The 27,290-nt window shown below is 41.7% G+C and overlaps 2 protein-coding genes across 2 annotated transcripts in view; both read left to right on the top strand.

Moving 5' to 3' along the window:
- The first annotated feature begins 357 nt into the window (after positions 1–357).
- Positions 358–6,309, top strand: golga5 (golgin A5). Its single transcript, XM_083886201.1, has 13 exons — positions 358–471; positions 1,932–2,597; positions 3,009–3,206; positions 3,299–3,518; positions 3,641–3,764; positions 3,919–4,122; positions 4,217–4,387; positions 4,520–4,648; positions 4,823–4,921; positions 5,121–5,349; positions 5,708–5,807; positions 5,897–5,960; positions 6,045–6,309. The coding sequence occupies exons 2-13, from the start codon at positions 1,940–1,942 to the stop codon at positions 6,123–6,125; spliced, it is 2,277 nt and encodes a 758-aa protein (XP_083742327.1). The 5' UTR covers positions 358–471; positions 1,932–1,939; the 3' UTR covers positions 6,126–6,309.
- A 5,495-nt stretch (positions 6,310–11,804) lies between these two features.
- The window catches only part of trip11 (thyroid hormone receptor interactor 11), a 29,250-nt gene continuing 13,764 nt past the window's right edge, over positions 11,805–27,290 (top strand). The window contains exons 1-12 of the mRNA XM_083886643.1: positions 11,805–12,386; positions 13,876–13,952; positions 16,403–16,513; positions 17,108–17,404; positions 18,462–18,533; positions 18,946–19,111; positions 20,002–20,325; positions 20,550–20,590; positions 20,687–20,785; positions 23,126–23,329; positions 23,655–26,684; positions 26,944–27,084. Coding sequence (XP_083742769.1) covers positions 12,248–12,386; positions 13,876–13,952; positions 16,403–16,513; positions 17,108–17,404; positions 18,462–18,533; positions 18,946–19,111; positions 20,002–20,325; positions 20,550–20,590; positions 20,687–20,785; positions 23,126–23,329; positions 23,655–26,684; positions 26,944–27,084 — 4,701 coding nt within the window. The 5' untranslated portion in view covers positions 11,805–12,247. The remainder of the gene's footprint in view (positions 12,387–13,875; positions 13,953–16,402; positions 16,514–17,107; positions 17,405–18,461; positions 18,534–18,945; positions 19,112–20,001; positions 20,326–20,549; positions 20,591–20,686; positions 20,786–23,125; positions 23,330–23,654; positions 26,685–26,943; positions 27,085–27,290) is intronic.

Below are 27,290 nucleotides of genomic sequence, written 5' to 3' on the forward strand. Positions count from 1 at the left end.
GTGGACAGGGGCATGACTTACATGATTTTTCACCTTATGGTTTCATTTTGTGTTCCTTTATATCAGAAAAGCACTAAATGCTTACGTTTTTAAAGTCTTGCATAAGTAAAACGACATGATCATCTATCGTTAAGAAGATATTAGAATTTCCTAAATTAGTATCAACCAGAACGAATAAATTCACTTTTTTTTTATTATTATTATTGGAATTGGTTAATAAACATAGAAGACGCTGGAGCGTTGGTTAATTTATTTTGATCAGGCGATTCTGAGGACGCTCTGTTGTGGGGTCCTTGTCATCAACACTTCCGGGTCCACGTATCGAAGAGGATCACTGACATCTCCAATGACAGATAATGAACTTTTACTTCGTTTATTCACAGTGCTTTTCGTTTTCATGCCCACCCGTTAAGCCTCGACGGTAGCCGGGTAGATACAGACATTCTGAGACAAGGACGGTCGTTTCAAACGGTACGTTGAATGCGCAAATCTCTTCTGTAACCAGCTAGCCCGTTAGCTTTAGCTACGACAGATTATGTTGAAAAAACTAATGTTGATATCAATTTTAATCTAAGATGTTCTCCTTTGACAGCTTCTTTATAAATCAGAAATGACCCGAAGTCGCCACTATGTTGAGTAATTGTCTTAAAGCATGGTAACTGCATTAATTGACAATCGACTCTTAAATCTTGCTTACAATTATACAACTATACGATACAGAAACATAACAAATGACCTTAAATAGTCAGCTATGTAATCCTCAAATAAGATCTTGATAGTCACGGTTTAAGATTTAAAGATTCTCACTAAAGACTTATGTGGGTAATTTCCTTCTTGTATTTATAGAGCGATATAGTATGTGCATACATAGCTCTTCCTCTACTTGCAAAATCTACAACAGGTGTAGAATCTGCTATCTTTTCAATGATGCAGCCATTTGAAATCACGTCATATGACATTCCCTACATAATCGTTGTAATATTCATTTGTTTACACTCATCTATAAAACTCTCTTTGGGCATTCACCTATACATACTGCATCCAGTATATGGCACTTGTGTTTTTAAGTTTCTAAATCTTTTTAAATCTTATAGTTTTCTCCCCTTTAACAGAAGTAAAAAAAAAATATAATATATATATAATAATAATAATTTGTTCTTAATGTTTTGACTGGTAAAATAAAGATTATATATATGTATATACAGTATATATATATATATATGTTTAAATGTATACAGATTAAAATAAATAATCGCAGTGAATTATACCCCTGACTCAATTCACCCAGCAATCATGGCTCATATTTTCATTTATTATGTGGGAATATTGCTTAGCATAATGTGAATATTACCTTTGTTTATTCATGACAGTATTGGTGAGACACATGTTTGCACAGGAACACCCTAATCATACATAGACGTGAATGCTATCCAGTACAACCAGTGTAAACTTTTGGCTCTTTAGCTCTGCTTGAGCAGTTGTGTGTTAAGTATCTTTCACAAGGGACTCTTTCTGGCTCGATTTCCTTGGCTGTTTTTAAACTCCTGGTAGTTATTGTTATGGCAAGCTTTGTTATTTGAAATAATATAAGAATTGATTTTGAAAACATTCAGAGAGCACACACAACACTCTATCAAGGCTTCTCAGTCTTGGACAGTGTCAGTACACTCAAAGGCATCTGGATCCACATCACCACTAAATTCCCATAATCTTCCTAAGGGCATAATCTAAATCCCCAGTAAAGTGCACTTCTTACTTTTTGGGTTTAGCTGCTCACATACAGAAAAATAGAGAGACACGTGCTAAAATATGACCTCCATTGTAGAGACAATAATATAGAATTTAAACACAAGGACCTATTAGGCCAAAGTTCTCATTTACACATTCATTTTGCATAATTGTCAACATTGTCCTGTTGTCTCTGGCACTAGGATGCAACATGTCTTGGTTTACTGACTTTGCTGGAAAGGCTGAAGACTTCCTGAATAAAGTGGACCAGGGAGCTGCTACTGCCCTGACCAAAAACCAAGAAAGAACCTCCTCCTTTTCATTCCCATTTGAAGAACCCACTGTGAGTCCTGAGTACAACCCTGAAGGGTACAAGACCGACACAGCTGTTACACATCCCACCTTTCCATCATCTCACAGTGCACCAAGCTTCATTTCTGCAGCAGCTGGCAACATCAAAAAATCCAATTCAACCTTGTTGGCTGGCACAGCTAATGTACCCAGTACACCCTCTGCTTCTGGCAGCAGCAGCACCTCCAACTCTGCCAAGACATCATCTGGCTTTGTGAGGCCCAAAAAGAGTGAGCAGGACGTGGACGATGACATGCTCTTTGACTTTCTGAACAGCTCAGAACCTCCAGCAGCCACCAACAGGAGGGAATCGAGAAGGGAACTTGCCAAAGTGGTTCCTGTTATGGAGGCCCAAGACCCTACACCTCCTCCTCCCTCCACTAGTCCTTATACAATCCCCTCTGTCCCGTCCACACCTCCCTCAACCCGCGGTGTATCCAGGGCCTCAAGCCTCAGCTCGCTGTCGGCTTACAGCATCAAAACAACCGAGGAGAGCTCTGCTAAAGAGCAGACCCAAGGTATGAGAATTGACACTCAACATGGGAGTTTTAAAAAAAGAACTGTCTCAAGAGTAGTGAAACAGTTTCAGTTTTACAGTTTGTTTGTTTTGGTAATTCTAAAAACAAATATAAATTATAACTGTTTTCATGATTTTCTTACTAATTTGCTGATTATTTCTTCATTTAATTAATAAGTCTTTAACTCTATAAAACATTAGAAACTGTAAATGTCTATAATCATGGTTCACATGTAGACATTATTTGACCTTTATGCATTAATAATTCTTTTTTTGACCATTGCCTTTTCAGTTAATTGATTAAAAATGTCAAACAATCCTCTAGTCAGATATTAATTTAATAACCAAGTTATGTTCAGGCATTTTTGACTGAATTTGTGTTCCATCTTTACACGCACCTTACTGCCTACAGAAACAATTGAGAGTTCAGACTCGGGCTTGACTGTCCCTCAGGACACCAGCAGGCAGGAGCCTCCTCCCCCAACTGTGGAGCCACAGAGCCACATCCTGTCCAGTCTGCGTCTGGAGAACCAGCTTTTGCGCACTGAAGTGGTCTCCCTCAACCAGGAGATGGCTTCAGTCATCCAGAGAGCAAAAGACTTGCAAGATGGCAAGAGAAAAGATACAGAATAATGTGGAATAATGTTGGCAAATACTGCACGCCTGTCTCTGTATTGACTAAGTTGTTCTCTACTCTTGCAGAGTTGAACAAGGCCAGGCTACGTGCAGATAAAAGGAACTCGGAGAATTCTCAGGCTGACCGTACTTTACGGGATCTTCGCTCACAAGTCGATGACCTGACGCAGGCACTTTCAGCCAAAGATGGACAACTTGCAGTGCTAAAGATCAGACTCGATGAAGCTGATCAGCTGCTGAAGTCTCGCAGTGCTGCACTAGAGGAGGCACAGAAGGAAAGGTCGAGGTACAATCCTGTAGCCATATTATTGGATAATAATTAGTTGATTTTACATGTATATATACATACGTGCGTGTGTGTGTATATACATATACATATATGATATCACTTGACTGTTTTGTCTTTAGAATTATTCAGGATCAAACAGAAGGCAGCAGCCTACATTCTCAAGCTCTTGAGACGATACAGGAGAGGCTACGAGAGGCTGACATTGCTCTCAGACGGGAACAGGACAGCTTCCGGCAGATGCAGGTGCATACAGAATAATTTACTCTTAATTTTCCAATTTACTCTGCCATGTACACTATATGACTGATAGTTTAGAAAATCCATTTCAGCTTTGCCTTTACCTATTTGATGTTTTAACACGGAACCAAAACTTAATAAATCCTCCGTTGTTTTGTAGAGTGAGTACACTGGTCGACTGTCCAAACTAGAGGCAGAGAGGCATACCCTTGCAGAGACGGTGACTGCAGCAGAGCGACGAGCCGCCGAGGAGAAGTTAAGGGCCGATGACCTCCAGCAGCAAATGAAATGTGCCAAATCAGCAGCTGAGTCTGCCAAACAGGAGCTACAAGACTATAAGCACAAAGCGTCACGCATCTTACAAGTGAGACTCACTGAGGCCGTTGAAATGTTAATTTACTTTTTGAGAGTAGCTTTCCTTTTACTTGTCTGAATACTTCAAATATGTTTTTTCCTAGTCTAAAGAGAAGCTAATCAGCAGTTTGAAGGAGGGGTCTGGTCTGGACAACCTGGATGGTAGTGGGGCCATTTCTCTGGAGCTGGAGGAGCTGCGTCACGACAAAGAGCTGCAGAGGGAGGAGAACCAAAAACTACAGGGGCAGGTTCTGACACTTCGAACTGAAATCCAGGTGAGATGATGTAAATGGCACAAAATAAAGAAAGATATGATGTTTATACATGCATGTGCAGTGTGTGTACCTTTTTCCCCCTGTGATATTAGTCGTTCAGTCGCTCAAGTGATTAATGTTTTTCTTTCTTAGGAATTAGAGAACCAGGCTCTGACGGAGGCAGACGCATGGCGGGAGCAGCAGGTGCAGTTACAGGACCAACAGGCCTTACAGAACAGAGCTAAGCAGGAGATGGAGGCTGAGGTGGAGCGCTACAAACAGGTCAAATACAATACTACATATATATATATATATATGTGTGTGTATATATATATATATATATATATATATATATATATATATATATATATATATATATATATATATATATATATATATAGTCTCATACTTTTCTTGAGATATTTTTTAATCAAATGTATGCGTTCCTTAAAACAGGAGCTGCAGTACCTCGAAGAAGAGCAGCATAGAGCCAAAGCAACTCTGCAAAGTCGAATCAAAGACAGAGAAGATGAAATCCAAAAACTCAGGAACCAGGTCAGTTTCTTAATATCTACACAGGGATCAGTGCTTATATGATGGCATCATATACATGTAAAAGATCAGTCAATGGTCAATGGTCCTAATATATGCATATATACTCAACAAACACTTTAACATACCAGAGTGCATTACACAAAACTTTTATTGCAGCTTTGATGACATACGTCCTGTTTTTTATTTACTCTTAACGCAGTTAACCAACAAGACTCTCAGCAGCAGCAGCCAAATAGAGCTGGAAAACCGTCTCCACCAGCTGACTGAGACTCTGATCCAGAAGCAGACGATGTTGGAGTCTCTGGGCACTGAGAAAAGCTCCCTGGCGTTCCAGCTGGAGCGTCTGGAGCAGCAGCTGAAGAATGCTCAGGGTGGACAAAGTGAAGGACCGGCCATCAACATGAGCACCCTTGAGGGACCAGGACCAGGTAGACAAAAGATGGGATCAGCGTTAAAAGCATCAGTGTATTTCTGTGTCTCATCAGTGAGACAGTTGAATAAAGAGGGAAGTTTCATGTGGGGAAGGCCATGTCAGTTAGCTTTTCAGTTAAATTTGATATTTCTGCCCACAAAATTTCAATAATGTGAACCAGAGCAGTTGCTTTATTTGGCACAGTTTCCCTGTCTTTGCATTTCTGTTTTAATTTGACATCACCCCCCACTCTGGTCTATGTGGAATTGAAACAAAATGGCACATTCTTAGTTATTAATTAGATTTTTCCATGGATTTGTTTTCCTTTCTAGTCAACATTTGTTGATCTGGCTTCTTTGTCTGTTTTATTTCAGGAGCACGACAAAGAAACACACCTGTCCTCTTCAGTGATCAGGATAGTCCTGGAGTGTATGGTAAAGTACGTAAGGCAGCCAGCACCATCGACCGTTTTAGGTACGACCTTACATATTTCTCATTATTTTACTGACATACAAAAAATGTATTGTGGAACCTTTTTGACGAATTGAAAAACTTGATTTCAGCATCAGACTGGGAATCTTCTTGAGACGCTACCCTATAGCCAGAGTTTTCGTTATTCTGTACATGGTGAGCATTTATTTAATCAATAAAATTAATGTAATTCTGATTGAATAAAATAAATCAACAATCCTTTGTTTATTTTTTTTACAGGCTGTACTGCATCTGTGGGTCATGATTGTTCTTCTGACTTATACACCAGAAATGCATAGTGGGCAGCCTGGTGGAAGATAGAAGTCAACGTTTTGAACGGCTGGGTTTTTAAAGACGTTTCTGCCTTCGATGTAAAGATGGTATTAACTGCTGGATCACGGGCTCTGGGACCTGAACCTCCCTGTTTTGCACAGAAATGTTACGAATTGAAGACATTTGCTCTTGATTCTTCTAGATAATTTGTAACGGAAGATTAAAAAAAGCTGACGGCTGCTTTTTGTTTTTAAAACAATTACAGAGTGATATATTGCATTGTTGGTCTGCTGAAAGGACATTAAATCAAACATGAGCTCACATCTGTTCTTTTCTTCTGCATTCAGACATCCAGTCTCCTCAGAGATTGTATTTAACACTATGTAAAAAAAAAAAAGATTGAGGTCTTTTAATAAACAAATTATGGGAAGAAACTGCCTGGTACTTTTTTTTTTAAAGCTTTCTTGCCCATGAAACAACACACAAACAAGTGTTTATTACTTTGATATTAAAAAGTAATGTGACTAGATAACAAAGCTCTGCTCAGCCTGAGGAAACCTGTTCTCTGTGTCTCAGCTGTTGCATTTTCGGGTATAAAAAAGCTAATAATGACGATGATGCTGTAGTAACATCACGCTGTGAACATGATACGTTGTGTCAGACTTGCAGACTTTTATCAGTTTCTATAGACGACTGAAATGCAAAGTTGTAATACAATACATTATTTATGCATGTTCATTTTGTGTAGATTTTTATTTTTAAATTTAACAACAAAAGACAAATATGAGAGAGAAAGAGAGTGAGTGAGATGAAAGATTGGCGTGGGTGTATGAGGTAAGCAACCTCATCCACAGCACTCAGCAAGAGGGCACTAACTCAAGCTACAGAACGCAATACCCCCAGAGTCTCTCGAGAGGGGGGGGGGGGGGGGGTGAGAGACTCAATAGGACAGTAACGTCCAGGAATGAACACCACACAGATACACCAAAACTGAACCAACTGTGGATAAGAGGGGTCACGGATGCAGCGCACAGTGGTAGCACCTGGTGAGACGCAGGAGAACTCCAGGCAGGAAGCAACCCACAGCACTGGAGATCTCTCGGCACCTGTGACACCTCAAGACCTCAAAAGGGACCCACCTGATGCCCCCCCAGGGAGCCCACCCACCCTGCGAGGGAACAAAATAAATGGCCCAAAATGAGAGACAACAAAGAGTGGTACCAACGAGACCAAGATCTCGACAAAGTGCTAGAAGCCACACTAGCAGGGACGGCTGAGCAGAAAGTCAATACTCTCACAACAATAACCTACAACCTGGCAAGGGAGCGTTTTGGAATTGAGGAGAAGAAATTCAACATCAAGTCTGCATGCCAGTCAAGCAGAGGAGAAAGGGAACCTCATCATCCTAGGAGAGAAATCAAGACTCTCAACAAGCTGTTCAAAGGAGCCCCTGTTGAGGAAAGGGAAGGCATTAAATATCTGACTAGTCAACTCCGGGAGCACCTCTGCAGACTCGGAAGAGCAGAAAGCACTTGGAAGAAGAGGAAGTATAGGGAGAGCAAAAGATCCCAGTTCAACAAAGACCCCTTCCGATTCACCAGAACACTGCTGGGTGAAGCAAATTCAGGAAGGCTGACCAGCCTCAGAGAAGATGTGGAGGCTTTCTTGAGGGAGACCCACAATGACCCCTCCAGAAACCAGGCCCTGGATGCCAACCCAAGCATCAACAGCACAAAGACCCCGGAAAAAGAGCTCAACATCAGTGAACCATCCTGGAAGGAAATCCAAGAGGTGGTGAAGAAGGCCAGAACAGGACCTGCCCCCGGCCCAAGCTGTATACCCTACAAGGTACAGTAAGAAATACCCAATGGTCCTTTCGGAGTGCTGTGGAAGTTGTTCTGGAGGATCTGGAGAAAGTGTACCATTCCATCATGCTGGAAGAAGGCAGAGGGCTGTTTTGTTTTGTGCCAAAGGAAGAGAACTCCTCAACCGTTGTCCAAGTCAGAACAATCTCACTGCGCTAAGTCTCACCTCTTAATCTCACCACTAAGAGTGGAAGGCAAGATCTTCCTTTCTACACTGGCTAAGAGGCAGTGATGTGCAGTCAGGGTAGGGAGGGTAGGTAGTGCCTACCCTAGGCTGTCAGGGAAAATTTGAGGTTGAGTTCATGTAAGTTTTTTTTTATTTTTAATTTCAGATAACTTTACTACAGGTTTGAATACGTCTGCATTTGGTGATTTTCAAAGTCTAATAAAAGCGCCCCAACAGCGTTGTTTTCTGGTCAGGCAGCGGCTGCACAAGCCATTCGCTATTGCGTTCAATTACAGAGCAAAGGCACAGACCTTCTCTGCCTTTCTCTCATCAGCGTGTATGTGACTGTTTGATGTGGTCGTCTATGAAAGAAGTCCTGAAGGAGTTTGTTGCCGCCTGCCCCGTCTGCTCGCAAAATAAATCTTCTCGTCATGCCCCATCTGGTTTGCTGCGGCCACCACCCATCCCTCATCACCCCTGGTCCCATGTTTCTCTAGACCAGGGGTCACCAACGTGGTGCCCGCGGGCACCTGGTAGCCCGCAGGCAGCCAATACAGTGCCCGCGGGCTCACTTCACTTCACCTCACTTGCATGTATCCGTATGATCGCTCAGTAAAATATCTTTGATATTGTTTATAAAAACTGGTAATCGTTAGGAGTAAGCACTGGAATGAATGTGTATGCAGTTGAATGCATAATATTAATCATTTAAATGGTAAACAAACAAAAAAATGTTAACGTGGTAGCCCTCCATATTATTTTTTACCCTTAGGGTAGCTCTCATCTCAAAAAGGTTGGTGACCCCTGCTCTAGACTTTGTTACCCGTCTGCCTCCGTCTGAAGGTAACACTACCATGCTCACCATAGCTCACCAAATCAGCACATTTTGTCCCTCTACCCAAGTTACCTTCAGCCAGAGAAACAGCAGAACTCATGTTGCATCACGTTTTTAGCCTGCACTGCCTCCCTGTGACATTGTTTCAGATAGGGGGCCGCAATTCACATCTCATTTTTGGACAGAATTTTGCCAGTTGCTGGGGGCCAAAGTCAGCCTATCTTCTGGATATCACCCGCAATCCAATGGTCAAACAGAAAGAATGAACCAGGAAATGGAAACAGCCCTTCGTTGCATCACGTCTCAGAACCCGCCCTCCTGGTCGAAACATCTACTTTGGGTCGAGTATCCTCACAACACCCTCTTGAGCTCCGCTACTGGCCTATCTCCCTTCCAGTGCTCGCTTGGTTACCAACCTCCACTGTTTCCTGAGCAGGAGAGAGAGGCCAGTTTTCCGTAGGTCCAAATGTTCATCCGCCGTTGCCGCCGCACGTGGCTACAAGCCTCGTTCTGCTCTACTAAAAACATCCAATCAGTATCAACGAAACGCCAACCAATGACGAACACCTGCACCCCGCTACATACCTGGACAAAGGGTGTGGCTGTCCACACGTGACCTTCCCCTCCAGGTGGAATCGAGAAAGCTGGCTCCTAAATACGTGGGGCCGTTTCCTGTCACCAAGGTCATCAACCCCACTGCAGTCCGTCTCCGCCTCCCTCGATCCATGAGAATACACCCTCCTTTACACGTCTCTAAGATTAAGCCTGTCAGAGAGAGCCAGCTCCAAACCCTAGTAGTCCAGCGTTATTTTCTATCTGCCTGATTATTGCCTGAAACCTGCCTTCGACCTGAGACCATTCCGTTTGCGTGCTCCTTGCCTGATTTGTTTGCCACGCGGACTGTCTTTCTGGTTTTTGATTCCTGCCTGCCTGCTCCCTGTCTGATTTGTTTGCTACGTGGACTGACTTCCTGGTTTGAAACTTTGTCGAATAAACTCGACGCATTACATCTGACCTGCTCTGTCTTCTTCGTTTTTGTCGTGCTATTGGGTTCACGCCTGTCAGTTTTGTTAAAGCCTGACATACAGTACCTCCACCGCAGTGGTGTCAACAGTAGAGCTGGTGAACAAATCGCAGGAGCAAGTACATCAAATCACAGGATTGAAAGTTGGTGGGGTGTGCTGTGTGAAAAGAAGGTATGGAGTACTGGATGAAAGATGAGGGCCTGTGTGTTGGGGACTACAGTCAGGGGACCAAAGTAGAATCCGTTTTTCTGACAAAATGGAAACATTCCTTTTTTCCTTTCCTTTTTTTGTTTTAAACCAAAAACAGAAAAATGGGGAAAAACGGATTTGCTCTCAGCATCAAAAAATACAAAAATACAAACAAAAAAAGCCTAAATCAAATAACGGCCCAAATAAGTTTTTTTTTTCCAAATTCCTCTTTCTTTTTTTAGTTTCTTAATTATCAATACAGTGGACCAACCGGAAGCAAAGGTGAAGTGTAAAAACTTCAAAATAATAGTAGCATACTTAATTTTATACGTACTATATCTTTCTCTTTATACACCGGTATGTAGCACATTTACTTTTGTTCAGTGAAAATGTAACAGCTGGTTGTTTGGGAGAATATTACTATTATTTCAGCTGAGTGTGTGAATGCATATTGTTGAAAAAATGTACATACCCTGCCTAAATAAAAAGCATCTAATGTCACCAGCAGAGGTCCCCATCACCCACAGTCAAGACGGCTTCAAATTCCAATAATAGTATTAATAATCATTTGAAAATGAGAACTTATGATTGAGTTATGATGACTTCAGTGTCAATGTTTAGCCAAAAGGTGGTGCCCGTATCAGAATCAGAATCGATCAGAATACTTTTATTATCCCGAAGGAAATTGTTTTCGTTACAGTTACTCCATATCAGACTCAACAAGTACCGAAAGAGCACACAAGTTAAAAATTAAAATTAAAAATAATTAATAAAAAAAAATTTATTTAAAAAAAGAGACAAGAATGACAAAATGACAAAGATGTACAATGTGTACAGGATAGCCATTATCAACATGATAATTGATGAATTGACAGGATACCTCTACAGATGGGAGTTATCAAGTCTAATGGATGGTCTAAAAGAATGATTTCCTGTGCCGTTCAGTGGATCTTGGTGGAATCAGTCTCTTACTGAACGAGCTCCTGTGGCCGACCAGCACGTCATGGAGTGGATGGAGGTTGTTGTCCAGTATTGTCCTTAACTTGGACAACATTCTCCTCTCTGAGACCTCCATCAGAGAGTCCAACTCCACCCCAACAACGTTACTGGCTTTGCGGTTCAGTTTGTTCAGTCTGTTTGCATCAGCGACCCTCAGCCTGCTTCCCCAGCAAGCAACAGCATATAGGATCGCACTGGCCACAACAGACTCATAAAAAATCCTGAGCATGGTCCGGCAGATGTTGAATGACATAAGCCGCCTCAGGAAATAGAGACGACTAGGGCCCTTCTTGTAGATGGCATGTGTATTTATTGTCCAGTCCAGTTTGTTGTCAATGTGGACTCCCATGTATTTGTAGTCCTTGGCCACATCCACATCAACCCCTTGGACCTCCTAAAGTCCACAATAAGTACAATTTCAGACAAAATGATCGCAATTAGGTATTTATTCAAAATCATTCAGCCCTAATGTGGCCCCTGACCCCAAGTCTATACATACTGATTGTTCTGACTCTCCGCTGAGGCCTTTGAACGCAGCACGGTTTTGTTGGTCCTCCAGACGGTATCCCACAATGCACCTCTTTCGTGCTCCACGTCCACGTCAAACTTGACAGCAGCGAGCCGATTTGATAATGGCTGCAGTTGAGGTGGCAGTTTGTGGTCGCTTCGCTCTTTGACTCGCCTCAAATCAATAAAACCCGGCGACCACAGCCGCCGCAGATGATTCGGACGTGAATTTAGACGCTCTCGTTTAATAAAATCATCTCTTTGACGGAGACTAAATGTCGCTGAAGTCGCTCTTCTCGACACATTCCTCCAGGTGAAAGCGCTCGGCTGTTGTTAGCCGCCGGCTCGCTGCTAAATGAGCGTCTTTCAGCCTGAAGAGCGACTTTGTTCCGGAAGCCGACTTTGTTTCGTGGTGGATTTAAGAGAAAGCAGCGTCTCTGTGGTTTGAGCGTCTCTGGGCTCAATGAGCAAGCGAACTCCATCACTGTGTGAGACAAAGCTAGACTCACTTCGGCTAACTCTTCGGCCCTGCTCTGTTTTTGTTTGTTTAACAGTTAGTTAGTTATTAACTATTCTCCCTGAAGATGTCATCGTGGCTGGGTGGCCTGGGCTCCGGTCTGGGTCAGTCTTTGGGGCAGGTCAGTGGGAGCCTGACGTCTTTCACGGGACAGATATCAACCTTTACCAAAGACATGTTACTGGAGGGAGTGGAAGAAGTCGGAGGTAAGCCTCACCTAATGTTTTTATCTCTCTGTGGTGATCACAGTCTGTGGTAGGTTTTATTAACTAATGTCAATGTATACATGGAAACATATTCATCTATTGCAACATTTACATTTGAAGCAGCTGAAAATTAAGTTCAAATTAAGCACTATTGAAGGTGGGCGTGAATTTCTAAAAGCAAACGTTCTCGTTTTTTTGTCACCTATTAGTTTATGATTTTATTGAGAAGATAATCACTTGATGGTAACACAGGTGCGTTGATTTCCATTTTTTAACATAGAGTTGCTCATGATCAGACTGAAAACTTTTAATGCCGTCTCATTAGGAAATGTATACTTTCAGTACCACTGAAGCTGCAATGATCATAGAGCTTATGAAAACACAATTAAACTCCAAAGTCACTCAAAAGCAAACGTACAGTAAGTGATAAAGTGCAGGAAAAAGAACTTTGGTCACACAACTCACAGCTCTTGCAGCAGTGTTAAATCTTTACATTGTAGAGAGGAAACACTGGATAATCAATAAGCTGTTTGTGTAGGAGTGTCTTGCATAAACACACACCCTGATGGGGCAGAACCTAATTTCCAAGGAACTGGTTATGTTAAGGGACAACTGTTAGGGATAACACTTTCCAAATGAATGGAAGTCACTGCATTGCCTTCGAAGAATAGCTGCTCAAACCTGTTTGTGTCTCTAACCATCCCGAGATGACAATTCTATAGTATATTTCTCACCATTTTACTGAAACACTTATTTTGTTTCCCTGGTCCCCTGGTGTATAATGGTGATTGCTGTTGTAGAGAAGACATCAAGTCATCTACCTCACTAATTTAACTACCATTGTATAAATTGATGGTTGACTTCTTTGTTTGTTTTTGTTGTCCATGTTTCTATGTCTTGTGCACTGCGAAATGGAAGAAACAGAGTCAGATTCCTGTCTGTGCACTCCTATTTCGCCAGAAAAGCTGATTTTGATTCTGTTGGTGGATTCAGCTTGCAGGCGGGAGTTTAGTTTAAGTTGTAATGAATGTTATGTGTTGGCTGAGCAGCTGTTAAGATCACATAACTCTCCAGAAATGTAGGCCTGCTCTGTCATGCGTGTTTGTTTGTCATAATAGTAGTACACAGCTCTGCTCGCTTGCGTGTGTGTGTGTGTGTTAGAGAGTCTGGCTCATTTGTTTACATTTCACTCAATTTCTGTGTGGATAGGGCCTAAAACATTGATGGGGGAAAATGTCAACAGTTATCTGCTGAACATGCACTGTGTAAAATTAAATCTTAAGAGATCTATCAGAAAACTGAATAATATAAATAACTAGTTCTACTAGAGTTCTGGCTACAATGCCTTGCGGCGCAGGCACCTAATCATCTCATACCTAATGTTTAATTTATTGTGTTGTGTATGCATTTTTTTAAAAATAAAATTTCTGTTTTCAGAATATTTGTCAAGTGAATGTTGTTTTTTGTTTATTCTATTTTCCATCTACAGATGCTACCACTGAACTGCATGTGTCCAATTCCAGGTTGGCTCAAGTGGAGGCTTCATTTTCCACTCAGAAATCTGAGGTCAGATTATTTGTTAATTTACTCGAGGGGGGTAATTATAGAAGGACCTTTCACACCACTCACACTTGTACAGGTGTAACTAGTAACATTAATAAGGGCTTTGACCTAGAAAGCCATGACAGTGGGACAGTAATGAACAACACCAGGACTCAGAGAAAGGCCTCTAATGGCGCATTTCTACGAGTAGTCCCGGCTCGGCACGACGGTTTACATTGCATTTCAACTACAAAAAAAAGGACCTACTCAACGTGGGCGGAGTCGTGCATGGCTGTTTGAGACTGTGGTGACTTCGTTTTACAAACAAACGAGTGATTAGTGACTTGTAAAGCAGTCGTTTTCAGTGTTGGTTAATTGGGTAAGTTAATAAAATATTTGTTCAGTATGTCTTCCATGACCGGAGCACGATCTCTGGACTGAAAACAGCGGCAGGATTTGTGATGCCGGTCACCGACCGCACTCCTTTTTTAAATATTGAGATTGTAGACATTTCCCTGTTAGTTGTTGGAGATTAACCGTTTTTTGATTGTAAAATCTTTTTATCAGATCTACAGTTCGGCATTGTTCGGCTTGATCCTTCTGTAGGACGTCTCTTCCTGTGACGGCACTCAGTAGCCGGCAGTCTAGCGACGTCAGGCATAGTACTACTAGCTCACCTCGCAGAGCAGGTACTAAAAATAGTACCTGGTACCAGTCACTATGACTCTGAGTCATCAGAAAAATTAGTTACTGACAGGGAAAAACTTAAAACAGCAGCATTTTTCACATCATACACAAAACCATGAATGAAAAATGTGAGCGTTTTCTTGATGATCAGTTTATTTTGTGTACATTTATATTACACACAGACAATTATGATGTTTTTACTTGATGTTCCTTAAATTATTCACACCTGAAGTAAAAGTATTTCCCAAGTGTTGTTAACCAGAGCAAAGAATGTTTAACACAGCCTTTTCAAACATCCTAGTTTTGTTTTGAATGCTTCCATTATTATTATTATTTTTGCACACACAAATGAAATTATTCCACAGAAACCAAAAACTACCAGGGTCAGAATTATTAGCCCCCTTAAGAACTGGCCTTTTTATTTAGCCATAGCACAAACCACTGTTGTGCAATGATGTGGTAAACTTTGAGCTGCCTTGAAGGAGGTCTGCGCTCTCTGAGTGCTTTTCTAGTTTTTCTGTGCACCACTCCTGCGCTGCTCCTGCAAAAAAAGAGAAAGTTCTCTGGTGTGAAGTGAATGTCATGGGGAGTTCATAATCTGCGCCGCATGCAGCCAAGTTTCACTTTTGTGCAAAAAGACTTTCCAGCATTTAATCGGTGCTGTTCCATATCGTATTAACATCGTATTGAAACGTTTTATTGGTGCTCCAAACTGATCTTGGACAGACTCTAAGCGAGAATAGACAGGCACGTGCTGGCCGCAGTTTTTGCATAAACCATCACCACATCGTTTCGGTGATGACAGTCTTTCAGATGAAACCAAAAATGGCTGTTTTGGCAATTTACGGCCAATAATTTTTTATGGCCAATTTTCGGTGCATCCAAATATTTCTTATTCAGGAGAAGCTTGTTTGATGAAAACCTTTTTTTAAATTAAGTAAAAATTAAAATTAGATTGTTAGGAGTGCTGAATTTGTTTAGAAGATTTAGAAGAGTAATTTACAGTATCATCAGCATGAAGATGAATTTGACAGTCGGAACAGATTTGCGGAAGATTGTTGACAAACAAAAGAGGACCCAAAGATGAGCCTTGAGGCACAACTTTTAAAGTCTTACTGAGTACTCTGAAAAGAGTTTGCCCAAAAAGGAAAAGGCTGGGATTCCTCAGGAGACTTGTCAGAGACTTGTTGAAAACAACAACCGATGACTGCAGGCTGTTATCCGGCAAAAAAGATATACAACTGACTATTAGCATCAGGGTGCTAATCATTTTGACCCTGCTAGTTTTTGTTTTTTGTGCAATTATTTCATGTCTGTGGGCAAAGTCTAATAATGGAAGCATCTGGATGTTTGAAAGGGCTGTGTTAAACATTCTTTGCTCTGCTTTACAGCACTTGGGAAATACATTAAAAACAATGACATTTTCAGAAGGGGTTAATAATTTCGTCCTCAAGTGTATATGTACTTGGCTGTGTAGGTGTCAAACTACTTTAAGGTTTTAAACACTGGGATACAACATGATTTGTTTGGAGCTTCCATGTTCTTCCACAGTCTGTCTTCAGAGCACACCAACACACAGGAAATCAGAATAGTGACTTAATAACCGAGTGTAAATGGAGTAAACCAAGTAAAGCCCAACCTCAACATTGTATGCTCCATATCTTTCCTAGTTCCTGTATGACTTGGTTATGGTAATAATGTTAGTGTTGGTGTGTGTACTGTAAAAATTCTGACCATTTGCTTGCTTCTGTTATTTACTTCCTCTGCTCTCTCTCTTTTTTTTGCAGTATGACAGATTAAGAAAGCTGCACACAGAGCTAGAGGAGAAACTGGAGGCGGCAGAGCTTCAAAATAAACAACAATCTTCAGAATACAGAACTCTTCTTCACCAGAAAGATGTATGCACTTTTGCCTTTATAATTATTTGTATAAATCTCAAGTCTCAAACTCAAATCAACCTGGGGCTCCAGTCAGGAAGGAGTCAATAATGTGAAGACAAAATTTCAACTTTTTGGGAAAAAGTAAATGTTCAGTGGATGCTGTGTGCCATGATCTTAAAATTATATTTCGATATATAGTAATAATAATAATAAGCTTTACTTTATTGCAGACACTGGTCCATATCATACACATACACAATAAATAGTATAAAAAGAGATACAAAATACATAAAAAAAGAAAGAAAAATCATTATTTAATTAAATCAATTAATTAAATCATTGTGGGAGCCGTGGCCCTCCGGCCAGGAGTTTGACATTAAATAAAACAGTGTATGATGTTTGGAAGCAGAGTTGGCAACAATAAAAATTATTTTGTTTTAATGTGCAACCCACATTTCTAGGATTTTTTAGGAAACATTCACAAACATCAAATAAAAATTATGCAATGCTGATTTTTGTACAGTTTGACTTTTGTGTACATAGTAATCTTAATTATTTTCCATAAATTACAAAAAATTGACGCTCACCACATTCATTCATGTCTGTCCACAGGTAGAGATCAGTCACCTGAAAGCTCGGCAGAGTGGGCTCCAGGAACAAGTCCAGAACCTGCACCAGGCGGCTCAGTCCACCTCCATCGGCCCCGCAGTGCTGCCCGTCACCACCGCCGCCTCCTCCACTACCTCGTCTTCATCTTACCTAACACAACCCTCTGGCTCCCACCAGGGTTTCCACGGCGACGAAATGGACCTCAGCGAAGTCATCTGGTCGCAGCAGGAGATCAATCGGCTGTCAACAGAGGTCATGCGCCTGGAGGCGGAGGTGGCTCACTGGAGGCGAATGTCTCAGGTAAAAAATTATGACTATATCCACCCAGGAGGTTATGTATCTGCCCACGTTTGTTTCTGTCTGCCGGTGTGTCTTAAATCAGCTGTAAAGGACAGGTTTTCTGGGGATGTACAATAGGTTATGTGTTTTTATAAGCCCGGTGGTAGGGCCTCCCGGGCAGCCCACTGGCGGTGTTTTTGGAAGAAAATGTTTTAAAAGTTGACAGGAAATTAGGAATTATGACATGATATATATTAATTGTTATTGTAGGACATGTATTAACAATACTTATACACCAACTATAGAGTCTTGCAAAAAGACACACTCTTGAAATTAAAATAAATATTTTTTTCACTTAAGTTAAATACTAATTAAGTAATTGGCCAGTGAATCTTAAAACAACATGCAATGGTCACATGTAAAATGTAAAATAAATCAACATAAATATAAAAGTGGTAGTGCAGACAAACAGCCCTTTTTTTCCCTGTGCACGGCACCTGCACTGTGCTGTTCTCCTCACCGGCGCCGTTTGCGCAAAGAGACTTTCCAGCATTCAATACATACTGTTCCGGTCGCCGAATTTTCGGTGCATCCCTAAATACAGTATAACACCTTTATCTTTTATCTGGATTAAAAAAAGGAAAAAAAAACACTGAAAACCCTTCTACGCTGGTTGAAACACTGGCCGAAGTCACAACATAGGAGATCAAAATGACAGTGTAGGGGCCCCCTACGCTCTACTGCACTTCCGAGGACAGTTACAGCCCCACTAGATGATTTGCCTCTATATGGGCCCTGTGATGGACCGGCGACCTATCCAGGGTGTGTACCCTGCCTTTCGCCGTATGTCAGATGTGATTTTCACCACCGTGACCCTCGTGTAGGATAAAGCAATAAGGATTTTTCGAAGAAAATAAACAGTTGGTTTACACAAATGGAATTAAAACACTCAGATACGATTTAATTTATGTTTGTGAGAGATTTGTCCAGAGTAAACGGGTTGTACCTGGAACCTCAACAGTTTTCTTCATAGATATCACTGGTGTGTCATAATTATGTACCTATTTTTCTATTACAGGCATCAACGGCAGCAGGAGGAGCTGGTAACGGCGACCAGGGGGAGATTCTCAAACTTCAGAGGACAATTAAGGTAAAAGCCAAAGTAAATTTAAATGTTTCATTAGAGCAAGCGCATTGGAATGTTGAGTTCTCTCACTGTGTGTTTGTATTATTTCTTTGATGTGTTCATTACGTGCTCTGCCTTTGATCTGCCCTCTCCTCTTTTTCTTATTTCCCATGAGAAAGTTTCAGAAAGAAAATATAGTATTTCAAAAAGTACAAAATTGAAACACAGTTTGAAATACTAGCAAGAAATCTCTGAACCAGCTAAAGGTTTTGATGTCTGAGTTCTAGAAATTGGCTGATGAGGAGACACTAATAACGGAGAAGAAAACTGGAAAACAATTGTTGGAAATGCTTACTCAGTATTTTCAACCAATGAGCACAACATGCAGTAACGACCCCGAGGGTCTAACCTTGATATCATTGTTTCTTCGGGACAGGAGCTACGAGAGGAGATGAGTCGAGAGGTGGATGAGCACCAGCATGAACTGGCAGCATTACAGGATGCCCAGAGGCAGAAATTGGCTGATGTCACTCGACGACACAGGGAGGAGCTGGCAGAGTACGAGGAAAGAATAGAGGAACTGGAGGAGCAGATTCAAAATGGTTAGCCTCAGTTTGACATTTGTTAAAGAGGACCTAGACCGAAAGTTCTAATTAACGCTGTTTTTTAGTGTGTATCTGCGTCCTTACCTTGTTTAAGAAGCCCTGGTGGGTTCTAAACAAACATTTCAGCCACTGCCGAGAACGCTGTGTTTTATTGTAATCTCGGGCTCAGCAAGATATCTGAAAAAACCCGGTCCGGTTACGTAAACACCAGTTCGAACTGCTCCGGGCACTAGTCCGGGCACATCCGGTTGCGTACATTGAACCGCAGAAGAAGAATAACGTCCGTTGTTGAGGTGTTTCATGAGCGACAGTGTCTTCTGACTCTGGGTCTGACACCAGGTCAAACTCAAAAAAGGGACTTCGGCGGGGAGTCGTGACCAATCTATTGTTAAAACAATGTTTTGATAATGCGTAGCAGTGCATCCACCGTTCCAGAGGGGGGTGCTGTGCGTCTGAGAGCGGATGTGCTGAATAGTATTGGCCAATCACAAGACTCTGTCTTCTGGGTGTGAGAGTTCACTCTGAAATCTCGCGACTCAGGAAAGAGGATTTCTATCGGCTCGTTTACAGCAACTAGGAGGTTTTTGACCATAAAAACAAGTTAATGTATGTAAGTAGACCTCCATAACTAACATATATGTGCAACAGGACCACTCTATGTCCGCTTTAAAGTAACTTCAGAAATTAAACATTGTGCAAAGATAAGATTTTACTGAATGACAATGAGCTTTGGCACCATAATGTTAAAGTTGTTTTATTCCTACAAAGTTGTTGTAACAATGTATCACAACCAGACACTTTCTTTTCTAATGCCTCTTGAATGTAACTCATTGTAGCTACTCAGGAACAACACACAAAATACACCCTCTTCTCCACATCCTTGTCAGGTGGTCAAACCAGTTCCTCCTCAGACACCTCCAAGCTGCCCGAGCTTCAGAAATCCATAAGGTCCCTGCAGGAGGCAGCAGAGCAGCGGGAGAAGCAGCTGGCCGAGCTGTCTGCCAGTCTGGAGGAGGCACAGAAGAAACAGGCCACACTGCAGCTGGAGAAAGATGAAGTTCAGGAAGAAAATGCCGGGCTGCTGCAGAATTATATGCGTCTGCAATCATCTGTTGACGAACTCCAAACCCGAGTACAAGAGCAGGAGGGAAAGGCTCTGCAGAAAGCCCAGCTAGAACATGAAATCCAAGCGTTGAAACAAAACCTTACAGGTATTCTATCATGATATCATCATTCATGCTGAGTAGAACTCCTTTTATTTTAATAAGTCACATCTCCTTTTCCTGAATAATTAATTCTGATTCCTTTTCTAATATGACACTAATAATCAGTGTTGTATAAGCAGAGGACATTTTAATGGACTTTTTACTTCAAATATTTTTAATGTTTTCTTTCATAAATTACCTGCTTATTAACTACAATCTACACTTTACAGCTGCAGAAGAAGAAATAGAAAGATTGAAAAACATGTCAGATGTAAGTGAAATTTTATGTAGTTAACCACACAAAATATAATACTGCATTAGTGGAACGTCAAAATAATACCTTTTATAACTTGAATTTTAATTTCAGGCTGAACCAAAGGAAGAAGTTGAACATGCAGACATTTTAGAACTGAACACAATCATTGGAATGTTGAGGCAAGAGAAGGAAAACCTCGAACAAGAAAAGGTTTGTTGATCTGTATGTTTTACTAATGTCTGTCTGAAAATAACCTGTAACCGAATACACAGAAGGTTTATACGGTCAAGTACATTTCTCTGCACCTTCATGGAATGTGATCATATTTTGTCATGTATTGTCTGTTTTGTTTTTATGATTAATTTATAAAATTGTCGATACAAGACACAAAACAGACAAAAATTACAAAGTAATAATATAAAATATTGTAGTGAGGACGGAATTTGTAAACATAATCATAATAAAACCACAAAGGCAAAATAAACAAATAAATACAGTTATGTTCAAAATAATAGCAGTGTGTTTAAAAATGTGAGTAAAGCACAAAATCCTTATAATAGTTTGTATTTCCATGCATTGGGAACACATTATATTCTAAATCATAACGTAAAGAATAATTTATACATTTTTACTTTAGAGTAAATTAATTAAAAATAATATCGGGCTGTTCAAAAAAATAAAATAAAATTGAAAAATCTTTAGGATTTAGCATCCCTGTGAATCAACTATACTTATATTTAGATAACTGTGTAACAACTGTTCCTGAGAACTGCTTCACATCTGTGGTGCATGGAGTCGACCAACTTCTTGCACCTGTGAACAGGTATTCCAACCCATGCATTTCTTGGTTTTGCCTCAGAAACAACATATTTGATGTCACCCCACAAGTTTTCTATTGGATTCAGGCCAGCGGATTGGGCTGGCCACTCCCTAACTTTAATTTTGTTGGTCTGGAACCAAGATGCTGCTCGCTTACTGGTGTGTTTGTGGTCGTTGTCGTGTTGAAACACCCATTTCAATGTTATTTCCACTTCAGCATAAGGCAACATGACCTCTTCAAGTATTTTGATATATGCAAACTGATCCATGATCCCTAGTATGTGATAAATAGGCCCGACAACATAGTAAGAGAAACATTCCCATATAATGATGCTTGCCCTACCATGCTTCACTGTCTTCAGAGTGTACTGTGGCTTGATTTCAATGTTGGCAGGATGTCTGAAAAACTGTTAGTGGCCCTTGCAAGCAATCTTACTTTCATCATTCCACAAACTGTTTCTCCATTTCTCTTTAGGCCAGTCCACGTGTTCTTTGGCAAATTGTAACCTCTTCATCACGTCTTTTTTTTTTTAAAAGATGGTCTTTGGGGGGCTTCTTTCTGATAGATTAGCTTCACACAGGCATCTTCTCATTGTCACAGTACTCATGGGTAACTTCAGGCCATCTTTGATGACTCTGGAGCTCATCATTGGCTGAGTTTTTACCATTCTTGCTATTCTTCGATCCATTTGAACGGTAGTCCCCGGTTTCCTTCCATGTATCTGGTTTTGCTTTCCATTTTAAAGCATTTGAGATCATTTTAGCCATGCAGCCTTTAATTTTCTGTACTTTTTTAAAAATTCCTTTTCCCATCTCCAATCAACGTTTTAGTCAAAGTATGCTGTTCTTATAAACAATGTCTGTAACGACCCATTTTGTCAGTTTTTCAATGAGAAAACGTGCTAGCTTTATCCTTAAATAAGGGCCCACCTGATTGACACTTGTTTTTTCACAGAATTAATTTCCTCACTAATTGAACTCCACACTGCTATCATTTTGAACACGGCCCTTTCAATTAATTATTCAACTACACAGACTCACGCCATGTTGTGATATCATTTCTACCAAAAACAGTGATTTATCTGGTTAGACATGTTGGATTGCTATTATTTTGAACACAACTGTATGTATACATACAAAAACAATAACTACTAATTGTGAGTCAAGACTTATTCAAAGAAGTCACATTTTGAATAAAAACAAAGACAATCAGTGAATATATATTACAATCATACTAAACTGAGTGCTACTGGATTGGGTCTATGATGTTAATGCAGTGTTAGGGGGACGGGGGTGGGACGCACTGCTCGAGGGGACAATGTCCAGCTGCAGGGACCCAACAGCCAAAAACGGTGAAAGTGACAATTTAGTTGGGCCAAAATCTTCAGACAGTTCTTGACCACAATATTAATGGAGGGATGAACGTAACGTCAAGGGGAGGCATTAAAGAGACACTAAAGTGGAGGTGCTACATGTGGCCTCTTCTATCTGCAACCACTGTGGGGATAGGTTGCCAATATGATACCAGTGTAACATGATTCGGACGTTTGGAACCCAATAATAAAATAAGAAGTTTGGCAATATATTGTCTCTTTTAATGTCTGTTGTCGTTTAATAATATTACATTTGCATGTATGAAGCAATTACTAACACTAAAGAAGCAAAATAATTACATATATATATCTGTTCGGTTCTATCAGATCTTAAAGATTTTTACATGCATTTTAACAGGTAAGTCTACAAGAAAGACTTGATGTAGCTGAGGAGCAGAATGTTACTAGTGACGGACCAGATTCTGGAGATTCTGAATCGTTGGAGGATCTGAAGGTTGAGCTTGAGAGGAGAGAAAAGGCTCTGAGATCCACTGAGGAGGAACGGGACACTCTGATTTCCGAGCTGGAAGAACTGGACCATCAAAACCAGGAGGCAACGCAGGTCTAACTGATTAACTCATTTGTTTTTATTTCACAGCTTCTGTAATTTTTTAAGCATGCAGAGCCGAGGACTGCAGTAATTGCAGAAAAATGCATTACTTGCAGTGAGTGATAATAATAAAGGACGCTGAATCTGATTTTGATAGTCTTGTTACCATGGCATAACTTCATAGTTCTTCATCACTGCATCAACACACACGATGAAAATGATCAGATCTTTCAGTTAAAGCTCTAACTTGTTTCAGTTAAAGCTCTAACTTGTAATTATATATAGAATTAGAAACCCTTCAATTCACACTTTATTGATTTTTTGTTTTTATTTCTAGCACATGATCGAAGTGAAGAAGCAGCTCTCTGCACAGCTGAAGGAGGCAGAGACAGAGTTGATGAGACTCACTGCAGAACTTAACTCAGCCAAAGACCAGAAAAAGACACTGGAGCGAGAAGTGGAGACCCAAAAGGAGTTAACAAGCAAGAGTGCGTTCACCCTGAACGAACTGCATATGAGTAAACAGGACTTGGAACGTACCGTGAAGGAGCTAAAAGACAAATTGGGACATGCGCAGGAGCAGAGCAGAGAGGCACGGAGAGAAATGGCAGAGCTGAATAAAGGTTTGCAGGAGAGAGAGAAGCTGTTGTCTGCTTCTCAGACACAGATGGACCAGGCAGGCGAAAGAGGAACTGCATCTCTGGGAATTAAAGAGGAGTTGGAGACAAAAGAGAAGGAGTTATCCGATCTCAGGAGAGAACTGGAAGAGATTAGGGGCTCTCAGGAGAAAGTGATGTCTGCAGACTATGAGTTGAAGATGGAGAACAGGAAGTTGATGGCAGAGAGCGAGCAGACTCTGGTTAAAGTGGAGGAACTAACCAAGCAAATGAAGGAAAGGCAGGCAGCTGTGAACAGGACAGTGCGAGAGAAAGACATTTGCATCGAAGCTTTGAGGCTGGAGAAAACTCAGCTGGATGGTGAGTTGAGACAGACTGAGAAGATGTTGGCTGAACAGGCAAAACAGTTCCAGCAAACCATCGAGGAGTTGACCCGAGCTCGCTCCATGGATGCATCAGCTTTACAGACGGAACATGAACGTGCCATCAAGCTCAACCAGGAGAAAGACCTGGACATAGCCCAGCTGAGGAGAGACATGGAGCAGTTGGCGTGTGATCACAGGGACAGCAATGAGATGCTTTCAATCACAGTGGCAGGGCAGAAGCAGCTGACAGATCTGCTGCAAGAGAAGGACATCTTTATGGACACTTTAAAACAAAATGCTGCAGATATACAGACTGAAATGGAGAAGAGCATTTCAGTCGCAACTAAAGAAGCTGAAGCTCTCAGACAAGCACTAGAGGAGAAGGATAAACTGCTAGGAGGAATGAAGGAGGAGAACAGCCATTTGAAAGAAGAGATTGATCGCATTCGAGATCAGCAGAGCAGACCTCAACCTATAGCTGAGCCCAGGATGCTGGACATCATCACAGAGCTTGAGACAGAGATCACCCAACTCAGGTCCTCCAGGAATGGCCTGGAAGAGGAGGTCCAGGCCCTAAGGAGGACCACTGAGGAGCAGCAAGCCTCTCTACTTCTGTCGCAGGAGACTTTGCAGGCTCAACAGAGTGAACTCGAGGAATCCCACGCTCGCCTTCAGCAGACCACTCTTAACTATGATAGACTTATACTTGTTAGAGATGAAGACATAGCTCACCTGCAGCAGACAGTTGATCGGCTTAGTGCTGACTGTCCATCTATACAAGGAGAAGTCATCCTGCAGGAGGATAAGACCCAGTCTCTAAATCAGGAGTACGGCAATGAAAAGCATGATTTATCAAAGGTGGAGATAGAAAAATTGGTAAGAGGCATGAAGGAGAAAGAAACTGAGATCAGCCAGTTGAATGAGAAGAACCTCTCCTTGACCAAACAACTTGATCAGCTGGTGGTGTCACGTGATGAGGTGGGTAAACTCTCTCAGATGATCATGCAGAAGGATCTTGAGATCCAGGCCCTTCATGCCCGAGTCTCCATGGTTGGAGGTGGTGGACACAGCCAGGATATTATGTTTCTACAACAGCAGCTGCAGGCCTATGCTGTTGAGAGGGAGCAAGTGCTCGCTGTGCTCAATGAGAAGACCAGAGAGAACAGCCAGCTTCGCTCAGACTATCACCGCCTCATGGACATCATGGCAGGGAAGGAAGCAGCTCTGCTGAAGCTCCAGCAGGAGAATCAGCGACTCGCCAATATGAGTGACCCCTCAGGAAGCCAGGAGATGTTCAAGGAAACTATCCAAAACCTGTCCCGCATCATCAGGGAGAAGGACATCGAGATTGACGCCTTGACTCAGAAGTGCCAAACTCTGGTGACTGTCTTGCAGACCTCAGGAGGAGATTCTTGTACAGGCTCAAGTGGTGTCAGCAGCAACCAGTTTGAGGAGCTGCTGCAGGAGAGGGACACGCTGAAACAGCAGGTGAAGAAGATGGAGGAGTGGAAGCAGCAGGTGATCACAACGGTCAAGAACATGCAGCACGAGTCAGCCCAGCTGCAGGAGGAGCTGATCAAACTGCAGGGTCAGGTAAACACTGACAGTGACTGTAGCTCCAAGCTGTCAGTGGACTACGCTCGACTGATCCAGAGCTATGAGCAGAAAGAGAGGAGGCTGGGAAGTCTGAGTCAGGAACTCGCACAGGTCCAGCAGACCATCACACAGCTCAGCTCCACCAAGGATGTCCTGCTGGGTAAACTGGACAGTGTAGCACATAGTCCTGAAGTTGTTGTCACTCAGTCTAGTGAACATTCTCTCACAGCTGATCCTCCCAGCATGCAGACAGCTACGCTTGTTAATACCAATCAACTACAGGAAAAACTTGTACATTTGCAAGGACAGTTGGCTGAGAAGGAAAACATGATCAGGACTCTTCAGGAGAACAACCACAGGCTCTCTAACTCAGCCTCTGCCTCAGAGAATGAGCAGAGAAGTCAGACAGAGGAGATCCGGCAGATCCGAGAGAGGCTGGATGTTCAGCAGAGGTCAGTGAGAGAGAAAGACCTGCTCATCAAAACCAAAGGAGACCAACTAATTCAGGTCAGTGAGATGCTACGTAACCGAGAGAATGACAATGAGGTATTGAAACAGGCCGTCACCAACCTGAAAGAGCGCGCACTCATTCTGGAAATGGATGTGAAGAAGCTCAAAGAGGCGAACGAGCTTGTAGCTGCACGCTCACGAGAAAAGGAGTCCGAGTTCAGAGCACTGCAGGAAACCAACATGCAGGTTTCCCTCCTGCTCAGGGAGAAGGAGTTTGAACTGACTGCAATAAGTGAGAAATATGCTACTGTGGAGAGGATGCTCAAGGACAAAGAGCAGGTAAGACTTCACTTCACATCTTCTGTTTTCCCTTTTATTTTTTTAGTTAAACTGCAGGAAAAACTTTCAGTTAGTTATATGTATTTGTGATGGATCATTTAATGTCGTGTATAGCTCAGTGCAAGATGACACTGTTGGGGTTAGTGGCTTGATTATTACTAATGTCTCCTGGTGCAAAAATGCACCCATCTTAACATTTTATGATTTATGAACTGATTTATTTAATGTCCTCTGTTCTTTCTCTGATGATGTGACTCAGGGTAAATCTGGTGAACTGAATCAGCTCTTGAATGAAATCAAGTCCATGCAACAGAAAGCTGTGGCATTTCAGCAGGAGAGGGATCAGATGATGATGGCACTCAAGCAGAAACAAATGGAGACCACTGCCATTCAGAGTGAGGTAAGAGGACAAGACGTTTACACTCACCATACTTTTATAACTGTCTAGGATTTGTATCTCTCTTAGCTCAGTGTTAAGCCTGGTTTATACTCACCGTAGTGTAGTTTATAGTCACCGTAGCACGCCAATAATGACGTCATATCCTGTGTCGCGCCGGGCGCGTGAGCTCCAAAAAGTGTCAGGTGGTAGGGCGCCCACCTCAGAAT

The sequence above is a fragment of the Microchirus variegatus genome, assembly GCF_963457635.1.
Source record: "Microchirus variegatus genome assembly, chromosome: 3".
NCBI lineage: Eukaryota > Metazoa > Chordata > Actinopteri > Pleuronectiformes > Soleidae > Microchirus > Microchirus variegatus.

Coding starts and splice junctions, on each gene's coding strand:
- golga5 (XM_083886201.1), top strand. CDS start 1,940: ATGTCTTGGTTTACTGACTTTGCTGGAAAGGCTGAAGACTTCCTGAAT. Junction 2,598..3,008: donor TGCTAAAGAGCAGACCCAAG/GTATGAGAATTG, acceptor TACTGCCTACAG/AAACAATTGAGAGTTCAGAC. Junction 3,519..3,640: donor GCACAGAAGGAAAGGTCGAG/GTACAATCCTGT, acceptor TTTTGTCTTTAG/AATTATTCAGGATCAAACAG.